Consider the following 25,146-nt stretch of genomic DNA (forward strand, 5'->3'; position numbering starts at 1 on the left):
TTTCGTCACATAGGCTTGGGAAAGATGAACCACGTGAGTCACATGGACGGTTTGGATCAGTGATTAGACTGATGGGTGGGGCCCACGGTAAAAACTCAGTGGATAGCACGTCCGTCATTAGACGTTTTGCATGGCTCTATTTGGATGGTTTGCAAAAAATAGGTGGAGCCCACTTCTGATGGCATTTTCGAAGATCTACTCCGCTCATCATTTTCTTAATAAAACATAAGCCTATGGGTCAAAGTATGAAGTAGATCCAAACTCTAGGTGGGCCACACCATCAACCTGTGATGAGTCAATACCGAACGTTGAAGCAAACCTCTTTTAACTTACGTGCATGCATATAGAGTTTTGATTATTTACAAATTTGCCACTCTCCCTTTTAGAAACATCTATCGTTCGTTTCTCCCTACTGTACCATCCAAAAGAAGTGAAATTTGACGGGTATCCACCGTTTTTCATGCTCTTTCCATCGGTTCAGTTTGAGTCCTGATCTCCCAAGGATGTCTAAGATGCTTTCATAATGGTTATTGTTTGATCTTATACATTGGGTCACTTACACACTGATCCAAGGGCTGAATTTTGATGTGTACGGTTAATTTGTGGTCCCTTAGCCATGTATGAAGTTTCGAGCCGAACGGATGGTGGAAACCCCGTGATCTTGCATTCTGGACCAATTTTGGGCTACTTGAGCTTCAGTTTCTTGATTTTCTCAGATCTCTGGCGTGTAAATCTGTCGATCTTAGTTCCCTGTAGTCCCGTCCATTGCCTCAATAATTCTTGAGCGTTAAATCAATGCTGTTAACATCCTTTTCGGTCCAGGCTCGTAAAAACACCTTGCACCAAAAACAAGATTAAAGCAGGACGTTAAGCATTATCATGTACGTAAAATTAGGTAATAATTAGGGTCTAATATGCAATATTTGACCCTCAACAATGAGTATGTTTTCCTCCCTTCATTCGTACAAATATACCAACACGTAACGGCTTATCACTAGAAAATGTAGACTTCGCCAGGCTAAGTGTAAAGATAAATATGTAGGGTTTTGGATGGTTGTTCATTTGCTTTTGAAACCTGGTGATTAGATAAGTTGATTTTTTAGGTGTCGTATTTTCAAGTTGATTTTTTAGGTGTCGTATTTTCATGGCATAACTACCACGTGATATCTTCTAAATCGTTTGATTTTGCAGTGATCAGCCTTATAAAAACATTTCGATAAGTAAAGAGCTTGATCCATGACGCGGTTATGACCATCCCTCTCATAGCATATTAGCACATTTGGTTGCATGCAGTAATGTTGTTATATGCACAAAGCCAGAACTCTCCTTTCAAATTGAGAAAAACTATGACACTGGCAGAGCGTGACTCATGAAATGCAGGCACTTAGAAATTACCTAGATATTGCACACATGGCGTACAAGTAGTCTGCCTAAACCGTCCAAATTATGGTAGCTACGTAGATGTATCCCAATCCAAAATTAAGCTTATTCCATTATCAGATTGTTGGACATTTATTTGACAGTTAAAAATTGAAATAATCCAACGATAGTATTTGAGATTGTGGAACTTAGCTTTATTTGAGTTAGTGTGCCAGTACACGACTTCTGACTGCCTGCGTATCATGCGTCATCCGCAGCCTGAGCATCATAACTCCATTTGACCATGCTACGCACACACGCATGCGCAATAAAGTTTATGTACATGCCACGTGCCACAATGGCATTATAGGGCCAAGATCCAATCCATCCATCAGAATGGCACCGCCATATTGATGCCCTAACCCAAGAGTGATCTTGATCCAACCATCAGGTGGGCTACAGTTTGCGAATAAATTTGAATGAAGTTTTTTCCAACCCATCGGCAAGTGCTGATTGAATTAGATATTCCTTTTGGGAAAACATATACAAGGTGGGGCCAACATGATGGATGAATTAGATCTCATGCTGGTACGTGCAGCGTGTACAAGAGCTTTGTTGCACTTTGCAAAGCTCTTAATTTCTTTTTATTACGGATCTTCAAGATTTCCCTGACCATTCTCAAATAAGGGCAAACAGGTCCTTTTCACCTTCAAAGTTCGGAGGCATGCTTTCATAAATAAGAATGCTAAAGATTTTTATTTATTTATTTTTGGAAAATCAGCAATTATAAGGAATTATAGGCCAAAAATCCCAAAGGAAATCCCCCAAATCCCATTTCCAACTTTACTTCATCAAACAAATGTAGGAAAAAAAAATGCCTGTAGACACTACATCAAACAAAGCCCATTAAATATAACAAAATGTCCAAATTTTTATGTACTAACAATCAGTCAAAAAAAAAAAAAAAACAAAAAACAAAACAAAACAGAGATGGGGAGAGATGGATGCAAGAACTTCAATAGAAATTCTACATGATGGGCTACGAGATTTATCAGATAAGCAACCAGACCTTCCTCCAACACGAATTCACATGCAAGAGAATTGTAGATTGGCTTTGACCAGATTCTCCCCGAGATGTGCAGGACTTATCTTTTCAGGTTCAAAGCATTTCTTGTGACCGTCTGACAATGCGGCTGACTTTCTTTTTGAACTCATCCCTCCGATCTCTCCATTCTTTCTGCAAAAGAGTATTTAAGATTGTGTTAGAGCCAAAGCTCGAACCATGGTTCAATAAACACTTGCATTGCAAATAAATAGTTGCCAGTTCCTACAAAAGCCGCTAGCAAATGAAACCATGATGACAAGTTGTGGATCCCACAATACTAGAGCACCATCTCGGAGAGCTTTCAGAGGTCTATTGTTGCGTTCTGTGAATGTCTGAATTGTCAATGTCGAAAATTATATTTTTAAGGGTCAGAATTTGGGTTTCAATTGTATGATGGGATTAGGGTAATAGGATCAGTTCATTACACTTGGAATTCCTGGTTGTCTCAGGTTTAGGAAGTTTTTAAGGTTTTGATAAGGAGCTTTGCTAAGCGCATTCAAATATTAAAGGGTTGATTAGATTGAGCTAGTTTGAACTAATTAAAGGGCCATAAAAGAAACTGCGATTGTGCACAATAAAAAGACTCTTTGAGGCAAGCATAAGAAGTACTGGATCAATGAGAAGACCGGCATCAAGAAGGGTTCATGAATCTCAACTAATGAAACTCTATGTAGAATCTCTCAGCAGTATATATATATAAGCAACTCGCTGGAGTCAGAAGTCACTCAGAGGTATATAGAAGCAAACTAGCTGGAGTCAAAAGTTCTCCATAAACTAGTGTGGGAATGATGTGATCCAAAGTCCAGATTCACATCATACATCTTTTCCAACTGCAAGAGCTAAATTTCAGCTCTTTAACAACTCAGCCAACCTAAACATAAGACCCCTGATGTTTGGCTTGAACTTAAAAAGGAAGCGACTTCAGGTGAAACTTAAAAGAATGAGTTCGTATTTCAGAGATTTAGGGCCTGTTTGGATACCACCAAATAAGTTACATTTTCTACTTACAGCGGTAGACAAGTAACTTATTTGAGATAAGTAAGTTTGGTTTATGATAAATTATAAGTTCGTTTTTTTATTTATTTAAAGTTACTTAATCACTTCAGTTTAATAAGTAGAAATCGAGATAAGCCATTTAAGGCATAAGTAGCTTATCTTAAGTAACTTATGATCCAAACACCCCCTTAATATGGCACCTGCAGCCTGGCTGTTAAAGGTCTGGTCAATTAGGGGCATTTGGATTGTAAGTTATTTGAGGTAAGCTACTTATGCCTCAAGTAGCTTATCTTAGTTTCTACTTATTAAGCAAATAAGTATGTTTGGCAAACAACATACTTAACAGCTTCTTCTCTCTTTCGTCTCTCCTGATTCTCTCTTCAGCAACTTATGAAAAGCTATAAAAAAATTAGCTGAAGTGGTTAAATAATTTTAAGTAAAAACGTTAATTATAACTAATCATAAACCAAACTTCTTTATCTGAAATAAGTTACTTATCTACTGCTGTAAGTAGAAAAAGTAACTTATCTGATGGTATCCAAACAGGCCCTTTGATTGAGCATAGAACCATATGGATTGGGTGGCCCATTTGCTATTTTTCCCTATTTAATATTTTTTTTCAGTGTTTTATTTAATTCTACTATTATGTTAGTCACATTGGATCTGTTTTGGGGTCTTCTTTCGGTTCCATTTGATTCAAACCTAAGTTACGTAGGGCAGATTAGTAAACTGAGCCTGCAATGTTTTAAAAATAAGTTAGGTATTATCAATTGCTACTAAAATTACAGTTTAGGGACTAACATAAATGGTCATTGTGAAGAGAAAACTGATTAGTGTGTTTTTTAATTTAGAATTTGAAGTTTTGAGCTGAGACTCTTAGAGCCATTGCCATCTCTAGCACTGACTTCATACCCTTTGCTTGCTGATGCTTGATGATCCAAGCCTTTTGTTTTGCTCATTCCTTCAGTGATTGGTTGCAATGTTGTCAAATTGCATATGCGATTGCATATGCAATCACATGCGATCAGCATATGCTGTTTTCATATGTGATCGCATAATCGCATACGCCATCACATTTTTTTTTTAAAAGGAAAAAAATAAAAATAAAAATTGAATTAAAAAATTAGGGAAAACTTGCCTAATTAGTGAACATGATTGGATTGGGTTATTTTACTTATTTAATTATAGTTTGAGTGTTTCATTAAGTTATATATTTAATTACTTATCTTACATTTACATAAATTTTAACAAAACAATCAACAAGCTACATTAAGAGAGAATTAATTATTAAAAACTTTGAACATAGAAATTTTATTGATAAATGGATAACTTGAAACAATTTACAACTTGCAACTTATTTACAAATGCAATTTATAAAAAAGAAAAGAAGGAAAAAAAAAAAACAAGCACAACGTACAAAATATAAAAATAAACATACTTGAAATAGTTGTAGAGAGATTAGAGTAACAGAGAGATGTGTAAGAGAGAGATCGAGAGATTTAGAGCTTTAGAGTAAAGAATGGTCAAAATGGAGGGGATACGAGTGCCTATTTATAGGCCAAAGTTTCTCAAATTGAAATGTAAAAAGAAGAAGATCCCAACAGTCATATTTCTGACCATTGGGAAATATGTGACCGCATATGCAGTATGCAATCGCATATTGGTCACATGTCAAAGTATGCCATGGCATACTTGCCAGGTTCACATATGCCATCATGGCATATGCGATCTGATCCACAATATGTGGACATGTGATCGCATATGCGATCACGTTTTAGAACAATGAGTGGTTGTCAGTAATTGCCCTTTCTATTTAATTGCTTTCAAAGGGTTGTGGTACTAGTAGATTTTTCTTTTTAGTTCTATATAGCGGCACTTCTACAGCACCCACCCTCTCCATGTTTGGGCATACCAGCCATTATATTGTTTTATAACTAGGAGTGGACAGGATGGGTGCATTTTGCTGTCCAAGTCCCACAGCATTTCTGTAATTTAAAAATATATAATGCAGATCTGACACATTGATCAAGACAGTACAAGCACCCATTCCAACCTCCCACAAATAATTTAAGGGAGCCACTATCTACACCCACTCCGACAGCTAATGCACCCTTCCTTTCCACATTTGACAATGTAATAGAACAATCATTGTACTACTTTATAACTACAAGTGGAAAGAATGGGTCCATCTAGCTGTCAAAGTGGGTTGCCATAGGATTTCATACTTCTGTTCAAATATTCCACTTCCCAATGCCCACAACAAGCGGCAAGGAAATGTTACTTGACAGCATTTTGAAGGCTGAATTGACCAACATGAATGAAAACTTAAGTGAAAAAAATAACTATTAATTACTTAATTTTACTCACCGCTGCTTCAATGTTTGCAGGAGATTCATCATTAGGACTTGAAAGCATGGAAATAATACTCAAAACAATGCTCTCAACCTGCACGTTAAATCAACTTGATTAGTAATGATCTTTTTATTTGCTTTTTTTTTTCAGAGAACAAAAAAAAATATAGACAAGCACCAAAAGGCAGCAAAGAAAACAAGGGACCACAAACGAAAAGCATTATAAATAAATAAATAAATAACAAACAAAACAACCCGCCTTGTCACAAAGGCAACGAGGATAAATTCACCCCACCTTTACACAAGCCCCATTCAGAAACAAAACCCCAGACTCTCCCCATCACCCAATCAACATTATGTGATATATTAGAAAAACCTCCCATTTCTTTCTTCCCAAATCACCCAAGGCCCTGCTAGCAAACATAACCTCCATGAAGCTTCCGTCTCCTTGCCAACATCCACCCCATGTCAACCCATCAAAAAGTCACCTACAGAAGCCGGCATGACCCAGGAAAGATGAGCAGGAGATAGGAAGCCACTCCATAGCTTGGACAAAAACGAACAATGAGGGAAAATGTGGTTGATTGATTCCCCATCAGCTCTACACAGCAAACAAATATTGGGAAGAATCATCCCTGTTTTCTGGAGATTATCCACCATTAACACCCTTTATCTACCAACAAGTCAACAAAAAACTGCTACCTTAGGAGAGGCACCATAGTGCCACACATATCTCGTATTCTTGATTGCCCCATTCCCTTCCTCCTTGAGCAAGGAAGAGTAGAAAGACCTAATTCCAGAGAATTCAGATTTATTATACCTCCAAACTGCACAGTCATTCTCGCCGCTAGTTGGGAAGAACAAATGAATATGATTCAGAAGCAAGGTCAAATCAGCCACCCCTTCGTCAGATAGAAACGAACGACATGGGGGGCACCACACCGCTGAAGATCCGTCCAAAATGAAACAATCCACAATGAAGATTCTGTGAAGAGGAGACAATCTAGCAATATTCAGAAACAAACTTTGTAAAGGTGTGTCCCCTACCCAAGCATCTTCCCAAAAGCGAATCCTCTTTCCATCCCCGAGACTGAAGAAATCCCTTCATCGAAGTTTGACTTAACGGATAGAACCCCTTTCCAAACTGCCGAAGCTCTATAAGAATATGTTGTCATAGTGCAGCTCCCACCCATGTCACAACCATATTTGGCAGCTATAGTGATCCACCATAAAGCCTGTTCTTCCAACCCGAATCTCCATAACCATTTAACCAAAAGCTCTCTATTCATAACCTCCAAGACCTTAATATCTGCACCTCCCTCTTCAACCTCTTGGTGATGTTCTAACTCCAACATCTTAGAAGAATAAAGAAAACCACTGCAAAATCTAAATGAGGCTTATCAAATAAAATGACTACGAAATGATTTCTGGACCGTCAATGTCCTCGAGATTGTAGAAGCATGATTATCAAGGAACTTGTGCAAGAAAGGTCACAGTAAGTAGAGTATCTCATCACAAGCCAGTGACGCAAATTATCAACACAATGTTACAGCAAAGAAGCATGTAAAACTGTTTAACAGTACTTCGAAGGTAAGCGCAGAAAATTAAGATATGCAATCTGAAACGAAATATAATTGATTGCTTAGTATGTGCTTTGGTTGCTTCTCATCATCCCAGTTCAAAATGCTCATATATTATATCATCATTTCATTGACCAAAAATGCATTATTCCAGATCGAATTCTGAAAAAGAAGGGCGGTCATTTGTTCTTTGTTAGAAACAACTTCTGTAAGGGCTCGGGGTCATTAGACAGCCCTAATTGGGTCTCCAAGCCACCACAGTATTCACCCTGAGAAAAGAGGGGTTTTTTTTTCCCTTGCTTTTTCCACCTTTTTTGTTCGTTTGATATTTATAAATTGACATGCAAACCCGAATGTCTGATATTGGAGTGCAGTCCATAATTTAATTGTCAAATTTCAAGTTAATATATGTCTCGTCAATTAAGGTTTGACTCGGAGCAAAGACCTAAAGTTGGGTCTGATGAATGTGTTATATCTACACCATTCATCCATTTTGCCAAATAATTTTAGGGCATGAGCACAGTATTGAGGTAGATCCAAAAGAGGGGGGTGTTTTCCTTTCATCCACGTCAATGTGACTCAATTAATAGGTTAAATTTCCAGTGGTGTGGTCCATGTCCACCCGACATTTGTTCTTTGTTAGAAACAACTTCTGTAAGGGCTCGGGGTCATTAGACAGCCCTAATTGGGTCTCCAAGCCACCACAGTATTCACCCTGAGAAAAGAGGGGGTTTTTTTTTTCCCTTGCTTTTTCCACCTTTTTTGTTCGTTTGATATTTATAAATTGACATGCAAACCTGAATGTCCAGCTTTTACTTTTAATGTATTAAAAGCATGGAATATATCTGGTCAAAATTATTTAAGCTAAGGAATTTAAGGAAAAATATCAGAAAAAGGTAAAAATAAAATATTCAAGAATCTATCCCTTTTTGTATTTTGGACATGTATCTAATGGTGTATCAGATCCGTCGTTTATAAGAATGTTGCCTGTCAGCTTGACCTCCTGAAAGTCAACAAAATGGGCCCCAATCGAATGCAAATAAACCACAATACAAAAATCACGCATGATTTAGTGAATTAAGGCCCATTACATTGAAATGCAACAAAAAGAATATGAAAACACCAAAAAACGGTTATGGTTTTACCCTTTTTCTGTTTTTCTCCCATATCGGTCCATATTGCTTCAATTTGTCGAATCCCACTCGCATCTTTTGTTTTAACCCCCCAAAATAGGCCTTGATCAAGTCCAAAAGATTTTCCAAGCTTCCTCTATAATTGAAATGAAAAAATAAGAGAAATTTTCGTAAACAAAAATTGAATTTGGGCCTCCATGGTTGCCTGAATCAGTGTCGAACATTGATATGGCTGATACAAGCGTACTGTATCTGGGGCCAGTACAAATTCGATACAGCCACATCAACCAATATGGTACCGATATTGCAAGCCATGACTGTTTATCCTACTCCCCACATGGGATACCACACACAAAGAAGGACCAAAATGTGTCTTTGGGCTTTTCTCAATAAAGCATGATTTACTGACCAAGAAAAAGGGACACATCTACACCTCCATTTTACATGAAAACACCTAACCACTAACATCGCTTCTCTGTCTCAGATCCCTGCTTCTCTCAGGAAGTCATCTTTGACTTGTGTTTTTCTGACCTAGAAGACAACAAATCCTCCCCCATCTCCAATTTCTTGTGAAACAAGTAATTAAACATACTTCTCCATGATCACTGAATCCGATGTCCATTATTCATTTTCATGTTTAACATCCTGCAACCAATAGCTCTTTCCCATTCTTGGCTACCTATACACTACTTTTGATTAAGTCTTTTTTGTCATCTTTTCCCTTGGCTTAAACCATTCTCTATCATATCCTTGTTCTTTTTTTTCCTTGTCCTTGCTGATCTCCTCAACGACATTCAGCATACCTCCCATTGTCTGCTCTGTAAAGTTTAACCCCCTTTGGAAACCATGACAAGCAAGCAACAGTTGGATGCTACTACTAGGATCCTCCAATCTCCATTTATCACCTGATAAAATACCCTCCACTCACCTAATGATGCTTCCCATTTTAAATGATTTCTCAAAAGGCAAATTCGCAGGAAAAAAAAATGCTTTCGCGGTCGCCATCTTATTGGCAACCTATTTGCTCCTTCAACTAGGGTTGAAATGCCTGAAAGGAGGACAAGGGCACCATAAGGACTTGGATTGAGGAGGTGAGAAGGGATGCGTAGGCTTGTTCGCTTACCAAGTATAAGACCTCAGGATTGATCATCAAAGTAGGATCTGTAAGGCCAACACCAAATATAGGGACAAGGATATGATGGTGATGGTGGTCCCATCTTATTGGGTTATGTGAACATGCATCTTATTGAACCAAGTTCAACTATCCAATCTACATGATGGGTTATGTAGATGTACATCTCACTGAACTAAGTTCAATTAATCCATTTGACAAAAGGTGGATGGTCAAAAATTCAATGGTGAGAGATTGGCTCGAAAACTCTATCAAGCCTGAATTTGATGCTAGGTCATTTGTGTCCTATGACCAAGAAAATCTGGCTACCAAGTTGCGGCATCTCCCTTACATGGGAATCACTTCCATAATATAAAAAGAAACATCATAATTAGGGTTTAAGAGTGTTAGTATTGTTACATGTGTCGAAGATAGAGGATATGGAAACATGTATTGATATCGCCGATGCCTGGAAAAATATCGTTAAGTGAGGGAAACATTGCGGAAACATTGGAAAAAGGTGAGATTTTCAGTGATACTTCAGGAGACATTAAAAGACATGTTTACACATTTGGGAATAAAAAAAAAATAATACTACACAATGCAAGTAATAAAGCATAAACGAAAAGGAGGGTCAAAATCACCTAAAGAACAATTTGGAAGTTTTTTTTACTAGTATCCTGGTTGTGCATACAAGTTCATTATGTGGCACATTCTAGGACCAACTGCAACCACGAGTTCCATTGTTTTCCTCTGACCAGCAGTACAGCCCCCAAAAAATCCTGACGATCCAACTGCCCACTTATAACCAGCCCTCAAATCACAAATTTCCACCTTCCCTAACACCTCAGCCAAAAACCCAAACCTAATCATTATCATCATCTAAGCCTCATACCAACTAATTGGGGTTGGTTACATGAATATTGTTCTGCCATTCCACTATCAAGGGCCTAACTTCAGTTAGACCATAGCTCGTCAAGACTTTTCTTACTACCTCCACCCACGTCCTTTTGAGCCTCCCCCTTGCCATTTTAGAGCCTTCAACTCGTACCAACTCACTCCTAACTTGCGAGTGCTCAGTCTCCATTGCACTCACCTTTAGTCCTATGCAAAACCAACCCTAATATAGTCCCTATACAAGAACCGTAGCCTATTCCAGTCCCAACCTTCAGTCCTATGCAAAATAAGTCCCAATTCTGAGCTTAAACATATCATAATACCAGTCTATTTTCACACACCTTAAAAGACCTAAAACAGCCTAATCTGTACTCACCTTAACCCCAAAATCACACTTTATTCAGCCAAAATCTACACCATAACAGTTCCCGAGTGACCCATGAACCCAACTCAATCTACAGTCCCTAGCCCAACAAATCTGAAACCTCCAGCCACCCAAAAATGATACATGAATAAGCCGGATAATGGACTTTTGTATGCACAAACAGCACACTAGTGAATTGGTTTAAGGGGAGCGCGATAGATCCATCAACATTTTAGTCTTAATCTACAAGAAAGGAAGTATAGCAACATATGCTCGAGGGAATAGAAGCAACATATGGCATATGCATACAATCTGAAGGAACTAATACTGGAATTAACCTTATTCCAACCAAGGGGAAATTAATTAAAATAACCTCTAATTATGAGGTCATAAAGGATCTGACCTCAGCTTAAGCCATTATTTATTTAGCCTTCAAGGCACTTTTTGCATTTTTGGAGGACAAAAAATGCCCCTCTTACAGCCGTCCTATCGTGCAGCGGTAGCTTTTCGTGGAAGTTGACAGGGCCTTTTGAGAATAGGGCCACCCCTCGACCGCTCTAATATGTTCACTTTAATCAGACAACTGTGAACCCACAATAGGGTCATTTCAAAAAAAAATAAAATTTGGAGCTAGTTGTGGCCCACAACTGCATTAACGCTTTAAGTTAATTCTGAACTGTTTCCTCAGGTGTCGTCCATCTGTATTGAGTTCTGCCCTAAAACTTGGGCAAATAACATGATACTAAAACCCTTTTCATGTTGACGGCTTTGATCTTTTACAAGACGATCCAATGGGCCCCACGCAAGATGTGGGATGGGTTCAATAAGTGTCCCTTGCGCGGGAATGCCATTTAGCATTTTCTTTCTCTTTCTTTGTTTTTTTCTTTCACGAGAAGGGACCATTGCCACCTCCGTAGGACCCACTCTGGCGAGCTTCCAACGTCATTCCCTCCATTCTGGCGAGCTTTTAAGTGTTTTTTTTTTAAAAAAATTTTGCCACGCTGTCCGACATAGAAGCAATGACGACAAAAAATAGGCTTATATTAGGATAATAGTGGCTTTTGTGTGTGTGTGTGTGGTTTTTTTTCTTTTGTTGTATCAATGATAGGAGTTTGTGAAAGGAATGAGGGCGCAGTGATTCCCTTTATAATTATTTTGTTTTTTTATGGGTATGAATGGTGGGAGTTTATGAAATGGGTGAATTTTTAAATGAAAGAATGTTGTAGTAGATGAATTTTGAACTGAAAGAATATTATAATGGATGAATGTGATGAATGTTGAAATGGATGGATGTTGTGGTGGAAGAATTTTGAAATGGATGAACGGTCATAACTATCATAACTCTCTTTGGGTTGCAGATCCCACAAAATAGGTCATAACTCCCTCGTGACATGTCCAATTTGGGTGATCTTATACTTGTTGGAAAAGTAATTTGATGAACTTTCAAATAGCTTTGCAATCGCCTAATTTGGGCATCATTTGGTTGCCCGAAAGTGGGCCCAAAGTTACTATGGATCGCCGGTAGTCACTGTGGATCGTCGGTCCCATGAAAACTATCATAACTCTCTCGTTACATGTCTGATTTGGGTGATCTTATAATCATTAGAAAGATAATTTCATGAACTTTCAAATGGGTTTGGAATCACCTCATCTGGACACCATTTAATTGCCCAGAAGTGAGCTCAAAGTTATTGTGGATCACCGATCCCATGAAACTTTCATAACTCCATCATTATATGTTCAATTTGGGTGATCTTGTAACCATTGGAAAGATAATTTGATGAACTTACAAATAGCTTTGGAATCACCTCAGTTGGACACACTGTTGTCATGTGCGGTCACATATGCGAATATGTGATTGCATATGCGCATATATTTGGCCCAATCGCATATGCGGCAGTGGCATATGCGATCCCTGCACACATGCGATCGCATATGCGGCAGTGGCATATGCGATCGCTGCACACATGCGATCGCATACTGGCCAACGGTCAAATTTCTGACCATTTTTTGACCCTTTTTTTTTAATCCAGATTTTTACTCTATATATATGCATTCTAAGCATTCCTACTTACAAAAAAAGCTCAAACTCTCTCTCTATTCTCTATTTCTCTTACTACATCCTCTCTTACTAAGCACTTTTCATTTTACAATCTACATTCTACATTCCATCCACTCCTCTCCATCCATATTCCATTTCCATATTTCTTTTCTTTTCTTTCAACTTTCAAGAATCAAGAGGGTACAACAAGAATCAAGATTCAAGATTCAAGAATCCAAGATACATGATACATGATACATCATTCATACCATCCATATTCAAGATTCAAGATTCAAGATCAAGAGTCAAGACAAGAGTCAAGAGACTCCTCTCTCCTCTAGTCCTCTCCAATCTCCATCCACTAAGTTTTCTAAGTTTTAAGTTTCACATTCTAAGTTTCTAACAACTTCTTTCTATCATTTTTTATTTTTTATTTTTATATTTTGTTTGTTAATTGATTTGTTAGTTGTTACTTACTTTGTTAATTGTTAGTTGTTACAACTTACAAGTTTGAAGTTACAACTTACAACTTACAAGTGACAAGTTACAACTTACATTACAAGACTACAAGTTACAACTTACAAGTACAAGTTACAACTTACAACAAGATTTCAAGATTACAAGTACAAGACTACAAGTTACAACAAGATTTGAAGTTGGGAACCTCTTTTAGATTTGTTAGTTGTTACATTTGTAATTTTACTTTTATTTGTGTGTAAATCTCTCTCTCTCTCTCTCTCTCTCTCTCTCTCTCTCTCTCTACAAGTGTAAGTGTGTAACTCAACTCTCTCTCTTTTTCTCATTTTCTTTTCCCTCTTATTCTCCCTTTCTACAAGTGTAAGTGTAACTAAACTCTCTCTCTCCCTCTTCTTCTCCCTTTCTAGTTTCTACGAGTGTAAGTGTAAGTGTGTAACTCTCTCTCTCTCTCTCTCCCCCCCAAGTCCCATCACTTTAGGCTCTTTAGTCTTTACTCTTACTCACTCTCTTAGTCTCTTAGATCTACTTCTTTCTTACTTCTTCTTCTTATACTTCTTAGTCTCTTACTTTACTTTTCTTTTTATTTGTAATTACTTTCTACTTTCTAGTTAGTAGCTAGCTAGTTACTTATTAGTGCTAATAATACACACGCACTGCCACTATCCACCATTATAATGTCTTCTTCCCAATCTTCCTCTTTGAAGCCCAAGTCGAATGACCCGGGTTGGAAGTATGGGCACTATCGTAGTGCTACCGAAAAGACTCACATAGTATATGAGTTATGTGGGTTTGTGACTTCCGGTGGCATTGCAAGGCACAAGCAACACCTTGCACATTTACCGGGGTTAAATGCAAAAGCATGCAATAAAATTACTCCAGAAATCCGAACGGAGATCGTGGAGTATATGGAAAAACAATCAAGAAAGAAATGCGATAGTGCCCTACGTCAGGAGAAATATATGGAACAAGATGCATATGGAGATATAAATATAGTTAATGTAGATGAAGCTAGTCTCACTCCCCCTACTTCAACAGGCCGGTCTAGACCATCGAAAAGAGCCGGAGGGCATGGGCCCATAGATAGATGGTGTATACCACACCCCGAGGATGTGGTCGACCAAAGGCGTAGAGAGAAATGGCCGGCTCAAACAACTTTAGAGAACCAGTATAAACAAAAGATAGGAAAACCACAATTCAATATATTGCTAAGTGGTTTTACCAAACCGGCGTTGCTTTCAACGCCGTTAAATCGAAAAGTTTTTAAGGTAATGATTGAGGCTATAGGTCAATTTGGACCTGGGCTAAAACCTCCTTCATATCATGAAATGAGGGAGACATGCCTAAAAACTGAAGTTGAATATACACAATCCTTCATAGCTGAATATAGGGAATCATGGAAAATATATGGTTGTTCACTAATGGCCGATGGATGGACCGATAGATCCGGTCGGTCTCTCATTAACTTTTTGGTAAATTGTCCAGCTGAGACAATGTTCTTGAAGTCAGTGGATGCGTCGGGCCATTCACACACAGGAGAATATTTGTTTAACTTACTAGATAGTGTAGTTGAAGAAATAGGTGAGGACTACGTTGTACAAGTAATTACAGATAACGCAGCCTCGTATGTAATGGCCAGTCGTCTTCTTATGGAGAAGAGTCGACGTTTATTTTGGACCCCCTATGTGGCCCATTGTATTAATCTTATGTTAGAAGATATAGGTAGATTATTTATAAACGTGATTGCAAGGGCTAAAAGAATCACGGTCTTTATGTACAAACACGCTCTTCTTCTCAGTCGAATGAGAAAACACATTTGGGGTAACTTGCTACGTCCAGCAGTCACCCGTTTTGTTAAAGCTTTTTTAACACTACAAAGGCTACATGCAAAGAAATCAGAACTTGGAAGCTTTGTAGTATTGGCCGATTTTACAAGTGAGCCTTGGTCAAAGAAGGTTGACGGGAAACGGGTTCAACAAATAATTCTTTCTCAAAGTTTTTGGACTCAGGTGGTAAAGGCATTAAAATCATCCGAGCCCTTAGTCTCTGTGTTGCAATTGGTGGACGGATATGAGAAGCCCGCAATGGGCTACATATATGATGCGATGGAGATGGTGAAAAATAAGATCATGGATCATTTTAACTATAGAGACCATGATTACAGGCCAATTTTAGATATTATAGATAGAAGATGGGGCAGCCAAATGTCATCCCCATTGTATTCGGCTGCTTACATCCTTAACTCAGCCTGTTTATTCGCTTCTACTGATCCAACAAAAGCACTAACTATGCATATGGTTGGATTTATTGATGTCTTGGAAAGAATGATTCCAGATAGAGGAGAACAAGACGAGATTTCAACTTTGCTGGACTTCTACACAAAAAGTGAAGGATATTCTCAAGGGATATCGTAATAAGACATCGGACAATGAAATTACCCAGTAAGTACTTCTATGAAAGAATGTTACTATGTTAGTGTAGGCATGTCAACTGTGTACTGAACTCTTACAAAAAGGTTTTCTACAAAGTGTCTCTAAGAGATCCAACGATTCTAACCTATACTTAAATTGTTTTTCTCAGCTGACTTGTAGGCTGCCTATGGAGTGGACCCGAACAGGAAGGATCTAGCTCTAAAGAAGCTGGCTATGAAGATTCTTGGACTTACGTGTTATGCCAGTGGTTGCGAGCGCAATTGGAGCACGTTCGAGTCGATAAGTAAAAGTTTAGACTGTTTAGTAACTGTTTTGTTTTTTTGTAAACTTTAATTTTTTAGTGGCCTAAGCTAAATTAATTACCTAAATAGCTAATGCCAAATGCGCTTTCTTTCTTGCAGATTCATACCAAGAAAAGGAATCGCCTTAAGCAAAAAAAGCTCAACGACTTGGTTTTCGTTCAATACAATCAAACATTGCGAGAATGATTCCAAAGTAGGAAAGAAAAGCCCGGCTTCTTTGACCCTATCTGCTTAGATGAGTTGGCTGCGGATAACGAGTGGCTCGTAGAGACGGAGGATCCGGTATTTGCTGGAGAGGATCTGACATGGGCACAAGTTGAAGATGCCGCATATGAATCGACACCTAGTGAAGGTAGTAGTACCACTCCAAGGCGAAGGATGGGGGGAAGCCGGAGGGCGAGTAGTAGCCGTCAACCCGTAGATGAGATTAAGGAGATTGAAGAAGGAGAAGATGATAATGATGATCAAATTGAAGATCATCCACCATTGGATGTTGATGAAGTATTAGTACATACAGATGACGAAGAAACGGAAGAAGAAGAAGTGTATGTGGAAGAAGGAGATGACTCAAATGATGATGATGGTGGTGGTGGTGGTGGTGGACTTGGTGGTGATGTGCCACAATGAATGCTAAATCAATGTATATCATGATTATTGATTAATGATTAGATAAATAATAAATACATAACTTCTTAATTTTGTTTAATGGTTGTCTTGTCTCATAAGTCTAAGTGTGTTGATGTTGTCGATTGTTTGTTGATAACTTGATATTGAATCATTGATAACTTGATATATTATGTATTGTATTTGTATCACTATCATATACATGTAGTGTTGAATGTTGAATATGGATATTTGATATTTGATATTTCATATTTGTTATTGTTATTTGTTAAATGTAAGTATGTAAGTGTAACTACTAGTACTAACTAAAATGTTAATTATTAATGTTAAGATCATTTAAGAAGTTAACTATATTGTAATTTGTAAATTACTAAATTGTAAATGTATGATGCATGCATCATGCATGGAGTATGGTTTTTTTTTTTACTTAAATTAAATGTATTTCATGTCCCAATGACATATAATAATTTATTTTATTTTTCTGATTTTTTTGAATTTTTTCTGATTTTTCTGATTTTTTTTAATTTTTTGAAAAAATGCGGAAAAAAAAAAATGCAACCGCACATGCGATTGTGCGATCGCATATGCGCACACGCATATGCTATTTGACAACATTGGTTGGACACCATTTAATTGCTCAAAGTGGGCCCAAAGTTATTGTGGATCACCAGTCCAATGAAAACAACCATAACTCCCTCGTTACATGTCCAATTTGAGTGATCTTGTACTTGTTGGAAAGATAATTTGATGAACTTTCAAATAGCTTTGGAATCACCTCATTTGAACACCATTTGATAGTCCAAAAGTGGGCCCAAAGTTATTATAGATCGTCGGTCCCATAAAAACGGCCATAACTCCCTCGTTACATGTCCAATTTGGGTGATCTTGTACTTGTTGAAAAGATAATTTGATGAACTTTCAAATGACTTTGGAATCACCTCATTTGGACACCATTTAATTGCCCAAAAGTGGGCCAAAAGTTACTGTGAATCGTCGATACTCACTGTGGATTGTCAATCGTCAGTCCAACGAAAACAGTCATGACTCCCTCATTACATGCCCGATTTGCGTGATCCTGTACTTGTTAGAAAGGCAATTTGATGAACTTTCAAATGACTTTGCAATCACCTCATTTGTACATCATTTGATTGCCCAAAAGTAGGCCCAAAGTTATTATAGATTGTCGATACTTATTGTGGATCATAGATCCCACAAAAAAGTCATAACTCCCTCGTTATATGTCCGATTTGGGTGATCTTGTACTTGTTGGAAATGTAATTTGATAAACTTTTAAATGGCTTTGAAATCACCTCATTTAGACATCATTTGATTGCCCAAAAGTGGGCCCAAAGTTCATCATGACATTTATCAGTGAATGAGAGATCCAAATTGATGAACTTTGTGGCCACTTTTGGGCAATCAAATGGCATCGAAATGAGGTAATTCTAAAGTCATTTGAAAGTTCATCAAATTACCTTTCCAACAAGTACAAGATCACCCAAAACGAACATGTAACAAGGGAGTTATGACCATTTTCGTGGGATCTGCGATTCACATTGAATATCGACGATCCACAGTAACTTTGGGCCCACTTTTAGGCAATCAAATGGTATCCAAATTAGGCGATTTCAAAGTCATTTGAAAGGTCATCAAATTATATTTCTGAATACAAGATCACCCAAATCAAACATGAAACAAGGAGTTATGACAATTTTCGTTGGATTGACGATCCACAATGAGTACCGGCGAACCACAGTAACTTTGGGCCCACTTTTGGGCAATCAAATGGTGTCCAAATAAGGTGATTCCAAAGTCATTTAAAAGTCATCAAATTACTTTTCCAGCGATTACAAGATCACCCAAATCGAACATGTAACAAGGGAGTTGTGACTTATGACCATTTTCGTGGGATCGGGGATCCATAATAGGTGTCGACAATCCACAGTAAATTTAGGCCCACTTTTAGGAAATCAAATGATGTCCAAATTAGGTGATTCCAAAGCCATTTGAAAGTTTATCAAATTACCTTTCCAACAAGTATAAGATCACCCAAATCAGACATATAACAAGGGAGTTATCACCATTTTCGTGGGATTTGTGACCCAAAGGGAGTTATGACAATTACGACCGTTCATCCATTTCAACATTCTTCCACTACAACATTCATCACATTCTTCCATTACAAAATTCATCCATTTCAGAAACTCTCACCATTCATACCCATAAAAAAATAAAAATTATAATTATAAAGAGAACCACCACACCCCCATCCCTTTCACAAACTCCCATCATTGATACCCACCGACCACAAAAAAAACATACAAAAGCCATTATTATCCTAACATAAACCTATCTTTGGTCATCATAGCTTCTACATCGAAGAATGTGGCTAAAAATCTTATTTTTTTTAATAAAAAAAACATCGAGAAGCTCGCCAAAATGGAGGGAATGATGCCATAAGGTCGTTGGAGTAGGTCCCACGGAAGTGGCAATGGTCCTAACAGCCAAATGGTCTGCACTCATGAAAAAAAATGAAGAAAGAGAGAAAATGCAACACAAGGGACCCACCTATTGAACTCATCCCACATCTTGTGTGAGGCCCACTAGATCATCTTGTAGTAGATCCAAGCCGTCCACATGAAAGGGGTTTTAATTTCATGACATCCGCTTAAGTTTGAGGGCAAAACTCGTCACAGATGGGCCACACCCAAGGAAATAGTTTGGAATTAACTCACTGCGTTAATGCAATTGTGGGCCACAAACAGCTCCAATTTTATTTTTTTTGAAATGACCCTAATGTGGGTTTACAGTTGTCAAATTAAACTGAACATATTAGATCGGCCAAGGGGTGGCCTCAATCGTTGATTTACTGGGGTCCACACCACCATTCTCAAAAAGCCCTCTCGACTTTCGCGAAAAGCTACCGCGACACGGGGGCAGCTGGTAGAGAAGCATTTTTGTCCTCCAAAAATGCAAAGAGTGTTTAGAGGGCTAAATAAATAATGGCTATATATGATGAGGTCAGCGCCTTTATGACGTCATAATTAGAGGCTATTTTAATTAATTTCCCACTATCATGAACTATTCCTAAAAGAATCTTTACATGGTCATACATGATGCAATCGCCCCACATCCCACACGTGTGCACAAGAAAAGGCTCACTTTCCCATTTTAGCCCATTCCTACTTTCCTTTTCTTTCAAATCTCTATAGTAGAAAATATTTTTACTTTCCTATTTTTTTCAAATCTCCACATTAAAAAATTTCCTTTCATATCTTTATATTAGGCAAGAAGTAATCTTAATTTTTTCTTATTTAAATACTTTATTTGAGTAAATTCTCTTATTTCTCTATTGTAGTCATTGAAGGGAAGTGATCTCTAGTTTAAGGCCAGATGATTATTGAGCTTGCTCACAATCTTGCATTTGCAGTCTCTAACATTTGGCTAGAGGATTGTTGGGTTCCTTTCCCACAATCTCGTTCTTCTTTTCTTTGATCTATTTGCTTCCCCTTTTAGGGTTTGCATTAATACACTTTTCCTTAAAGTAAAGGAAGCTCTAATATAAAAAAATTGTTGTTTAAAAAAAGCCCTAATATAAGTGTGCCCATCCATTAATTATAAACTACGTAACTAACCATGTATTGCAACAAGATATCACAATGACTAAAATATCATGAATCCCCACCATCACAACCATATATTCATTCTGTAAATCATCCATTACTCATTCAAATAATATCAAATTTCAGAATCCTACGCTCACTTGGGAGCCAACTCAATAGGTTTTCAAACAAGATCAATCTTGTGTAATTCAAGATTATCATTTGACACCCACAGGTAGCCAACCAAACAAGTGATAAAAATCCAAAATGAAACCTACTCAATAAGTCCATAGGCTTGTTATCTAAATAGTTACCTAGAGTTAAAGAGTTAGTCATGACGTGTTGATAGCTTTCAAACAAACATTCAAGTTATGGCCACCAATGGAAAGCATGCATGTTCATGACAAGAATCAAGGTTATTTTAGTCATTTTAATATCTTATTGAGATAGACAGGCAGTACATCAGGGGGAAAAAAGAAAGAGAGTAGGATGGTTACTATTACAAAAGGGCCTTCTGCTTTCATGAAAAGTATAAAACCATGTAAAGACTTTTATGACTTGGACAATTAGTTGTTGATAATTTGATATGAACAAAGTTATATTAGCATTAGTTGCTTACATTTCCCTAAAGCATGCACTGCTTTACTTCCTTTCCTAGTTGATTGAGAATAGAAGTTTGTTGGGTCCATATTACCATATTTACATCCCCTTCAATTGAGTTGGAATTCTTCTATACTAGTATATGCTAGTAAGTTGTTTGTGCATACATTCGTCCACTATACGGCATATTAATCTATACTGCGGCACTTCTGGAAGAATCTGGATCTTAATCTGGTTAATACCTTTCAGTTCTAGTTTTTTTTTTTATAGTTAATCTATTCTAGTTCTGGATCTTTCAATGTCAACGTATCAGTTTATTGCAATCATTTGATCATTTGTCATGTTATTTATAAAATAAAAAATTCCATACTCTCAACAAGTCACAGTTTCTCCCATGTGGGTTCATGTGCTTGCTGCCCAAGATGCTAAAGAAAAAAAAAAGGGGGGAGAATATGAGCATGTCAATGCACAGAATTTAACCAATCAACTATTAACTCATGAGAATATCATGCATTTGCGGCTCAAAATAAGCTAGCCGGTATACTATTAACAATCCCATCCTCTTTGGATTCTTAAAGCAGTTCTCATTCGTCATCCATACATGGTTTGCTCTCGAAACATCCAGCTAACATCACAAGAGGCCACAGCTGAAGTACAAACAAGCATGCCGGTTTAAATTGCAATAGGCCAAAAAGTAAGGTGGATAGATGTCAGCACCTCCATTGACAAAGGAGCAGGACATCTGATCTCGCGTCCAAAGTGTGGGGCTGATTTCTCACATTATTACATGAGGGCTTTCCCAAGATTTTGAATTGCATGTTATGTATGCTCCTCAACATACACAACAGCTGCTCCTTCCACTACTACCTCCTCCTAATGGGTGGGTGGTCAACTTTTGGAAGCTCTCACCACAGAGACACCACCTCAATTTCAAATTTTCAACTCCCCAGTCAAATACTCAGGCAAATCCAAATTGTCTTCCATTGATCAACCAATTAATAATGGCAAGGCGTTATAAAATGCTCAAAATAGTCAAAAGTCAAGTCCCAACATCAGTCGTGCATAAATGACATCCACCAGAAACATATTGTTAATTTTGCGTCGGGTGGCAACTTTCAAACTTTAAAACTGATACTTATCTTCATTTTCTTCAAAATTTTGCCTACTACAATATAGATAGTCAGGATCCAAAGTAATTTCCAACCGTTGCTTGGTGAAACAACACCAATGGATAAATGTGAAGATAGTATGCAGAACAGTCATGAAGTGCTACACATATAACTGATCCATGATTGTCGCAAGTGTGACTCCTACCGCCACAGGATTTCACAAATATTTGATCAATACATCAACTTACTAAGAAGAAAATTATTCTAAAAACCAGTTCTCGGCACCAATGGATAAATGTGAAGATTGTATGCAGAACAGTCATGAAGTGCTACACATATAACTGATCCATGATTGTCGCAAGTGTGACTCCTACCACCACAGGATTTCACAAATATTTGATCAATACATCGACTTACTAAGAAGAAATTTATTCTAAAAACCAGTTCTCGGCACTGCTTCCATATTGACAAAAAAAATATCAGGTCAGCTACTTTATCCACGATTTCTGAAAGTTTAAATACGAATGAAAATCCGAGAACAAAATATTCCCTGAATATACATGTAATCAGTAGTTGAGGGCATGTTTGGGTACGTGGAATCCACCAAGAAAAGAAATTAGATTCCATTGACAAGACCGCTTGGGGTATTTCGATAGACGGAACGGATTCCTCATAATAATCATTATATTTATCCACAATGGCAGTTTCTTGGCATGAAATACAAGGTGACCATTGTCTAATGAAATTGAGATTTCCACTTGTTTGCATCCAAACAAGACCCCTACTTTTAGAATCTTTCAACAGCGAAGATGGAAATAATCATTGCAATTTCCCTCAAGCAGTAACAGCACAATTTCAAGATAAAATAAAGCTAGCTGTAGGAAGTTGATATGGGCAAATCGTACTGTGTGGACTGGCGTCCATCGCTCACTTGCAAGCTCATAGCCATTTGGATCATCCCCAGGAGCATGAAGAATTGATATGCAAACCCGCCCATCAGGATAAACTGAAGTTCAAACATAAATCAAAACCCAATAAAAAACAAGCAAAATTGGGGGGGGAGGGAAGCTCCATCAACAAAAAGGTAAGTAACCAACCATTAGGATGCCACATATCTGATGTAAACCTCACTGATGGAGGACTGTTCGGGTAATTTGCTGGGAAGCTCATGATGGCATTAAAATAACCTCCATCGCTGCAATTAGATGATTGTCATTCAAGCAGGGTGCCAGAGAAAATATAAATATACAGTGAGCATTGATAATTTAATACCAAAATTTAAATGATCTCAAGTGAATGTCAATGGCAAGTTTTAAAGCATCTCAAAATAAAAGTCTATTATCTCAAGTGAATGTCAATGGAAAGTTGTCTAATAAAAATTTATCAAGCAACTAAATGTGAAAACCAATGAATGTCATGCTTTAACAACAGCAGAAACTGGTAGAATGTGAACAAGAGGTTACATTAAGAAATAAATTTACAACAGGCAAATCATCATATCAATTCAATGATCATGTGTCAAGACTAATATCTGTACAGCGGATAAGACATCAATGAATCCCTGCCCATATTGCAATAGATCTCACCAAACAACAACTCAGAAAACAAAGACCTTCCAGACTCCCATAAAAATGCAGAGGGGAAAAGTCACAAAAAGTGTGTACTGTTCAGCCTAGCAACCATACAGGTGGGGCCCACATCTTGTCAATCCATACCATTCATTTAGTGTGTTCCATCATTATGTCGCGTGTCCTGATGTCCCCAGATTTCCTCCATCAACAATTAAACTTTCAGATCAGTACCCCTCCAAAGAATCATCCATCAAAAGCTCTGAATTCAATGAGAAAAAAGATATGCTGATTGTAATGGTAACATTTTCCAATGTGGGTATTCTTTGAGAAAAGCAAGGTAGGCCTGCCCGTCCAATTGATGGAAGAACTAATAACCTATTTCGTATGTCCCAACCATTCATAACACCTCCACTTATTATAACATAAACCAAAAAAGAAAGGAAAAAACCACAAGTGAAAAAAAAAAGTTCAAAATTACATCCCCGTGTAGAAATCATCTCAATGGAACCCCTAAATGACAAAAACAACCCTATCATAATTCCCAATTTCCAAACGAACAGAAGACATCGAGCAATTCCAGTATCCCAACCCATGAAAAAAAAAATCATATGAACATTATAAAACAAAAACCCTATAATGACAAAAAATACACGCATGAAATTCCAAAATCACACACAACCATCCACAAAACGAGACCACCAACCAATGCAATCAAATCAAAATCAAGAAAATCCAAACCCCGAAAAAATCAAGAAACCCTAGAAATCCAAAAGCAAGCATAAAAATACAACCTTTTAACGAAAAGAACACAAGATAGAGATTAAAATACTCACTAGAGAGTGTCGGGCGGGCCAATGATCGTGACGCTCCATTCGAAGATGTTCGAATCATCAACCAATCCAGCCGAGAATCCATCCACCGGATTCTTGCTGAGATCTGCATGTAGAAGAAAGATCGATCGTCCGATCGGTACTTACATCACCAGATCTCATAACAAAAGAAACCCTAGAAATTGCATATGGATACGTAGAGAGAGAGAGAGAGACGGAGATTGGATCCGTACCTTTGAGCTGCTTTGTGAGAAGGAGGCTTGCTTGAGTCGCTGCAGCCATAAGAGAGAGAGAGGTTTTGTGTTGAAGGGTTGGATTGCTGAGAGAGGAGAGAGAATGAGAGAAGCGTAGGGCTTTTAAAGACGACTATACACGGAAGTAATGTGTATGCTCGGAGAGAGAGAAGTTGGAGTAAGCATCTCTGCTTTTGTTTGTTTGTTTGTTTCGTTCTTTAAAAGATTGATTGCAAGGGTCTAAATTAGGGTGGGAAGAGTCATTTGATAAGCTGCCGGACTTTTCGAATCTATACTCGTGCATACACTTATATCTCTTAATCACAGCCGTTAATTTTTAATTAAAAATTTAAACATTTTGCATGTAATATAATGTAATAAATACACGGAAATAATAATCAAAATTGTACATAAATTAAATTATAATCGTCC

General features: G+C 37.7%; 1 protein-coding gene across 1 annotated transcript; it reads right to left on the minus strand.

Annotated features, from left to right (window-relative positions):
- Window positions 1-2,251: 2,251 nt before the first annotated feature.
- Window positions 2,252-24,901, minus strand: LOC131243662 (ubiquitin-conjugating enzyme E2 7-like). Its single transcript, XM_058243161.1, has 6 exons — window positions 24,715-24,901; window positions 24,485-24,587; window positions 23,178-23,275; window positions 22,986-23,086; window positions 5,828-5,905; window positions 2,252-2,596 (listed from the first exon to the last, which is right to left on the minus strand). Exons 1-6 carry the CDS (start codon window positions 24,761-24,763, stop codon window positions 2,519-2,521), a joined length of 507 nt encoding a protein of 168 aa, XP_058099144.1. The 5' UTR covers window positions 24,764-24,901; the 3' UTR covers window positions 2,252-2,518.
- Window positions 24,902-25,146: the final 245 nt, after the last annotated feature.

Source organism: Magnolia sinica, chromosome 4, assembly GCF_029962835.1.
Source record: "Magnolia sinica isolate HGM2019 chromosome 4, MsV1, whole genome shotgun sequence".
Lineage (NCBI taxonomy): Eukaryota > Viridiplantae > Streptophyta > Magnoliopsida > Magnoliales > Magnoliaceae > Magnolia > Magnolia sinica.